At 45.9% G+C, this 6,921-nt stretch overlaps 1 protein-coding gene across 1 annotated transcript in view; it reads left to right on the top strand.

Moving 5' to 3' along the window:
* The first annotated feature begins 422 nt into the window (after positions 1–422).
* EEPD1 (endonuclease/exonuclease/phosphatase family domain containing 1) overlaps positions 423–6,921 on the top strand; it is an 86,166-nt gene continuing 79,667 nt past the window's right edge. Inside the window, exon 1 of the mRNA XM_074945345.1 lies at positions 423–1,335. Within this exon, the coding sequence (XP_074801446.1) occupies positions 476–1,335 (860 nt within the window). The 5' untranslated portion in view covers positions 423–475. The remainder of the gene's footprint in view (positions 1,336–6,921) is intronic.

The following is a 6,921-nucleotide window of genomic DNA, read 5'->3' as shown; positions in this document are numbered from 1 at the left end:
GGAAGGAAGCGCGCGAGGGGGGGGCACCCGCAGCGGCTCGGCTGCTGGCTACGGACGCGGCGCCCCCCTTTCTGCAGCCGCCGCGCTGCCCGGCTCGCTCTCGCTCTCTCTCTCTCCAGGCCGGGGCCCCGCTGCAGCCTGGCGGGCGGCCGGGGGCAGGTTGCCGTGTGGGTGGCGGGGAGGGGGCGGGGATATTTTTAACTTCCCCTCTGCTTTGAACCCGCGCCCCACTGCCAAGTTCGCTAGCCCGGAGCCGAGCGTTTGCAGGCCCCGCCCCCTGGGCGATGCGGGGCTGGGCCGGGCCGGGAGAGCTCCTACTCGCCGGGGCAGGGGCACAAGTCCGCGCCCAGCCTCGCAGCCGGAGGGGCGCCCCGCGCTGCCTTGAGCCCGCAGCTCGCCCCGCTCGCGCCGCCGGCAGGAGAGTCGCGCCCCCGCCTCCCGCGCCGCGGGGTAGGACCGAATCGCGCCGCCGGCCATGGGGGGCAACCTGGGCTGCCACCGCTCCATCCCCCGGGACCCCTCGGACCTCTGCCACAGCCGCAAGTTCAGCGCGGCGTGCAACTTCAGCCACATCCTGGTCAACCAGGAGCGGCTGAACATCAACAGCGCCACGGAGGAGGAGCTGATGACCCTGCCCGGCATCACCCGCACCGTGGCCCAGAGCATCGTGGAGTACCGGGAGTACATCGGGGGCTTCAAGAAAGTGGAGGACCTGGCGCTGGTGAGCGGGGTCGGGGCCGCCCGGCTGGAGCAGGTCAAGTTCGAGATCTGCGTGAGCAGCAAGGGCAGCTCGGCGCAGCACTCGCCCAGCTCCCTGAGGAAGGACCCCAACCCCGAGCCGCAGCAGCACCTGGCCGCCGCCAGGCTCAACATCAACACGGCCACGCCGGCCCAGCTCATGAGCATCCGAGGCGTCACGGAGAAGATAGCCCACGGCATCGTGGACTACCGCAAGGAGCACGGGCCCTTCCGAAGCATCGAGGACCTGGTGAAGATGGACTGCATCAACTCCTCCTTCCTGGACAAAATCAGGCACCAGATTTTCACCGAGAGGTCACGGCCCCCTTCCACCAATACCAACGGGGGGCTCAGCTTCACCGTCAATCCTCACCCCAGCCCCACCTCTCTGAGCCTCCAGAGCGAGGACTTGGATTTCCCACCTGGGGGCCCGACCCAGATCATATCCACTCGCCCCTCGGTGGAGATGTTTGGCGGGGTGAGAGACGGCAAGCCTGTGCTGAGGGTGGCTACCTGGAATCTCCAAAGCTGCTCTGTTGAAAAAGCCAACAACCCTGGCGTGCGAGAGGTTGTGTGCATGACGCTGCTGGAGAACAGGTAAGCTGCTCAAATGACATGGCGTTAGTTGGCATTTGATGCCTTATGTTTCCAAAGAGCTGTGTACTTTGATCCTCCTTACTACTTCACAACGTTGTATGTATTACCCCCATTTTTCTTGGTTCATCCTTAACTGGTGGTGGTCCCTCAATGCTTTGGACCTAGTGGGTTAGTGCATAATTTGGGAATGTGTATTAGGGAAAGATCAAATGGGCAATACTGTCTGTTTCTCTCTGTCATGGCAATACAAGCCCAGGCATATAAATTTCTTTAGAAAGTTTTGTGTGGATATATAACAGATTATATTTTTAATGTAACTACCTAGGCAATTTCTGAAATGCTTGGATCTTTAGCCAGTGTAGAATGCTGCAGCTCATCTGGTACCGTGTAGCAAGTCATTATGGACACACATCATTGCTCTGTGCTGTGCAGTAGGCATTTACTCACAGGTGCAATTCATGGTGTAAATGTTCTGGGACACTGTCATGGTGAAGGTGGTTGCAATCGGCTTACATCCCTTTTTGTCTGTCTGGTGCTGAATGCCCTGTGACTGATAGCAGCCTTCGGAGAGGAGAGTAATACATCTGGAACCTCCTATCTCAGGCAGTCTGCCAAACCATGGTTTTAGTGAGCTTAAGGGCACAGTTCAAGACCTGTTTGTCTGGTCAGAGATTGGACTGACCTTTAGTAATGTCATAAAATAGTTCTTTAAGAGTAAGAGGTTGTGCCATATTTTGTAACTGTTTCATTAAGGTAACACAAACATGTGCTTGGATGATGGGGATCTATATACATTTCTATGATAAATAGTTGCTTACTAAACTCTCTATTTTAAAGCCATTTCCCATCATACAACCGCAAAAGAACTCTGAGAACAACTTTTCTCCCTAGCTCTCCTTCCACAATTAAAAAAACAGCTGATCGGATTTTGTTGTCCAATGTTGTGAAACCAAACTTTGCTCCCTTGCAAGTTTTAACCTGAAACAAATTTGTTTGGATGACCCTCAAACCTCTGAAAATGAGATTTGGGGGGGTGTGTGCTGACAAGCCATTATCTATTGCAGTATTGCTAGCACTATTTTTTTTTTCCAAAACTGTACTGTCAAGTTGAATAATGGTAATTGTTTATGTGACTGCAGAGGTCAGGCAGCTAGAAATGCAGTATGTTTTATTACACTATGTTGTACTTCTTGTTTTGTTTAGAAGAAAATATAACGCTATGGCATCAGGCAGGAGAAGTGTGCTGGAGTAACAGTATGCACATTTCTGTGACAAGGCTGTGCTGCAATGTTCCTGCATTGCAACGTATCATTGGTGAGCCAAGTGTTTTGACACAGGAAACTTATTTCCTGCAGGCATGCCATCGTTTGATAGCAAGAAAGCTATATGGGCATGAAATGGTATAAACCGCTGAGTGTTCGGATGTCCTGCTGCCCATTTCAACTGAACACTTTTGGTCTGGGGTCAGTATTCCTTGACCTCTATGCTATTTCATATTTCCTGTGCTTTCCTCTGACCGTGGTCAGTCTCCTGTTACAAACAAATTACTAGCCAGTATGTTTAGTCGGAGGAGAGCATAAGTGATATTAATTTATTTGCTGGTTATATTAAAAAAAATCATCACCATTACCAGCTGAGTGTGGCAGTCAATCATTTCCAACTCCACTGGAGAGTGATTTTTTTTTTCACCTGTAAGTCAAAAGCAGCCAGAAATTGAGTGGAAAAGTAAGGGATATCAGAAAACCGCAATAAATAAGACAAAAGGAAGGCCAGAAAGAACACAAATGGCTGAGGAAACAAACACATGCAACTAAGTAATTCTCACTAATCTCGGGATGATGAAATTCCAGTACTGAAGGGAAAGTAATTTGATTTACATAGGACCTGATCTTGTGATGCGTTGAGTGCCCTCAACTTCTGTGCATTGAGCTAGCTCAAAGAGCCAGTGGTGAATTCAGAAGGAATTGTGAGTGCTTAGCAAACTCTGAAAATCAAGGCTCAAATTTTTAAAAACAGGCAATTAAGTTGCATTTGCAAAATGTGCACATGTAATTATGCATGCAGAACAGAGAATTATATGCATACTTGTATATTTTGCACATAGAGTTGTACAAATACCCCAAAATATTTACTCACATTATGAATATGATTTAGATGACTATCTTTGAAAACGTGTTCCCCAATGTGTTTGTTGATTGAGCCTATTGCTAATGTAATTTTTAGTTTTCCATTTTGTAGACCAGTTTTAGGCATTTACATTGAACATGAACTCAAAACCATGTACATAGTGACTCTCACAGAGTATGGTCTGAATGATTTCTAATCAGAAGCACATATGTGGATAATCAGAGACTGGAAGGAAGTGAGAGAGACTACAGTGTATAGCTAAGCCTACACTTCCCTAGAAACTGAAGTAAACATGGGTTAACAAAAAGTGGGAAAAAATGCTAGCAATAGGCTCATTCAGCACTTGGGAAGCAAGTGGGAAAGAATCTCCTCTCATTCATACTAGTGCTATTGAAGTCAGTGGAGTTACGCTGCTGTAAAATTGACTTCATTGAGCTCCGCAACAGGCCCTGCTGTATGTATTAGTGGAAAGGTTTAAATTCCGGTCTCCAGTCATGTACTTGTTGTTGGAAAGTGATAAAGTCCGCAGCAGACTAATCCTTGCCGAGTTAGATTAATTTCCGATAATGATCAGCTGTGGAAATTCAACTCTTTCTTGCTCAGTCATGAATACAACACAGAGGGCTTATCAGCACTTGTTGAGTCCAATGGCATCAGCGAGGCACAAAGGTGAATGTTTAAGTAGCTCAGAATGTACAGCGAGCAGATCACATTTGTCACTTACATTTCCAAGCATTGATTCCACCTGTTGTCCAGTGGATTTGCAGTCTATTTAGCCTTATCACTTAGCTTGCAGGAATGCATGCATGCTGTGAATGACAGGTTGCTAATGTATTCTGTGCACAGCTATATTAGATAAATGAACATCTTGTACACACTTCCTTGTTACAGTATATTGTCTAAGGGTCTGGAGTACTCTGTGCACCCACAGAACTGCTCATGCTTATTGAGGGCCTGGTCCTACACTGCTCGGCACCATGTACAGTCCTCTACATTTGTGCTGTGCAAAGTCAGTATAAAACACTGCCAAATCAGGATTACACTCACTTTGCATAGGGGTAAAGCTCTGCACAAAGTGCAGGGCAGTGGAGAATCAAGTCTACTTTCCTAAGGCTGCCTTTGGCTGTGGTGCTGTTTTTCTGATGACCAGCCCACAGGGAGTAGCTTTGAGGCTGCCAGATGGTTTTACACAAGCCATCACACAGTTCTGTTAACAGCTTCTTTCAGTAACTATCAACCCTGGCCAAATTACTGTCCGTATCTGCTTACTAAGCATTTAGGACATCCAGTTGCCCTAACAGGTGAGGACAGAAGGTGAGGGTCCCCCCTTGTTAATATAAATACCATTCAGGCCCTGCATAATCTATGTATGAAGAATGGTAATACAGGGAGAGAGAGTACTATACACCCTTTGGTTACAGAAAGAGCAAGAAAGGGTCAAACTCCACATTAAACTAGAGAGTAATCTCTTTAAGAATGAGAAAAAAATATCTAACTCAGGTCCAGAGGTGCTAAGGTTCTTTAAGAATAGCAGCAAAAGGAATGCACTTTGATTGCTCTAGTATCAGCTGTACCAAATCCATTACTGTGATACAAAAACAAGGAAGCACAGTAACACCGCCCGCCCGTCCCCCCCCCGCAAACACTTTGTTACATATATGAAAGGGATCCATTGTTAGCATTGCATGCAGAGAATGAGAAGCATATATTTTCATTCCTAGGACTAGAGAGATTTCAGCAATTTTGGAAGAGATAAACATGGCTGATGTGCTGGAGAACATGTAGTGTAATTGGATTAAAGTATCGAATGTATAGTGAAGTTAACCAAACCTGCAACGTTTCTGCAGACCTAGTTCACAAATCCAGGATTTATTTAAAGATGGTTAGAGTTCTTTGTATCAAAATAAGGAGTACTTGTGGCACCTTAGAGACTAACCAATTTATTTGAGCATAAGCTTTCGTGAGCTACAGCTCACTTCATCAGATGCATAAAGTGAAAAATACAGTGAGGATGTTTTTATACACACAGACCATGAAAAAATGGGTGTTTATCACTACAAAAGGTTTTCTCTCCCCCCACCCCACTGTCCAGTTTGGCCAATGTACATGGCAAAGGGGCATTGCTGGCACATGATGGCATATATCACATTGGTGGATGTGCAGGTGAACGAGCCTCTGATAGTGTGGCTGATGTTATTAGGCCCTGTGATGGTGTCCCCTGAATAGATATGTGGGCACAGTTGGCAACAGAGGCTCGTTCATCTGCACATCTACCAATGTGATATATGCCATCATGTGCCAGCAATGCCCCTTTGCCATGTACATTGGTCAAACTGAACAGTCTCTACGTAAAAGAATAAATGGACACAAATCAGATGTCAAGAATTATAACATTCATAAACCAGTCGGAGAACACTTCAATCTCTCTGGTCACGCGATTACAGACATGAAAGTTGCGATATTACAACAGAAAAACTTCAGAAACAGACTCCAACGAGAGACTGCTGAATTGGAATTAATTTGCAAATTGGATACAATTAACTTAGGCTTGAATAGAGACTGGGAGTGGTTGAGTCATTATACAAAGTAACCTATTTCCCCTTGTTTATTCCTCCCCCCTCCCCCCCCCCACTGTTCCTCAGGCTTTCTTGTTAAACCCTGGATTTGTGCTGGAAATGGGCCACCTTGATTATCATACACATTGTAAGGAGAGTGATCACTTTAGATAAGCTATTACCAGCAGGAGAGTGGGGTACTCCTTTTCTTTTTGCGAATACAGACTAACACGGCTGTTACTCTGAAACCTTTGTATCAAAATGCAGATCTCCATCCCCTAGCTGCCCTTAGTCCCCCAGTGTAAATGCGGGCACTCTAGAGCAATGGTTCTCAGCCTGTGGACCATATCAAAGGGGTTCGCGAAAGTCTGAAAATTGACTGAACAGAATTCAACTATATAGAGAGACAATAGATTTCTAATGGGGTCTGCACCTCCATTTGACATTTTTTAGGGGTCCGCAAAGGAAAAAAGGTTGAGAACCGCTGCTCTAGAGCAGCTAGTATCCCCTCTAAAAGATTTAAAGTAACAGAATTTGGTTTTGAGAGGTAATAAGATAGTTAATGAACATGTTGGTGGGGAGATAATGTCACAGTTTCATAAAACATTGAACGAAATGCTAGGTGTGAGTCAGGAAAGTTTTTTTTATTTTTTCATTTGTTGAGAGCTTTTCCCATGTAAGTTAGGCAAGTTAACCCTCTCTACTCTATAATTGGAAAATGTGCTAACAGCGGTCGGTGTTTAAGCCATTATTTGTTTTTTCTTTTAAATGTGCTATATGTAAAGTCCTGTTTATGGGAGTGAGTCGAGAGGGTATTCTGTGTGGTTATTATAAGGAAAAAAAATGTTATCCCCACTGGTATGGCCCTGGCTTTGACAATAATGGTTAAATAGCATAGCTTCTG

This window comes from Natator depressus, chromosome 2 (assembly GCF_965152275.1).
Source record: "Natator depressus isolate rNatDep1 chromosome 2, rNatDep2.hap1, whole genome shotgun sequence".
NCBI classification, from domain to species: domain Eukaryota; kingdom Metazoa; phylum Chordata; order Testudines; family Cheloniidae; genus Natator; species Natator depressus.
This window is presented reverse-complemented; position numbering and strand designations above follow the sequence as displayed.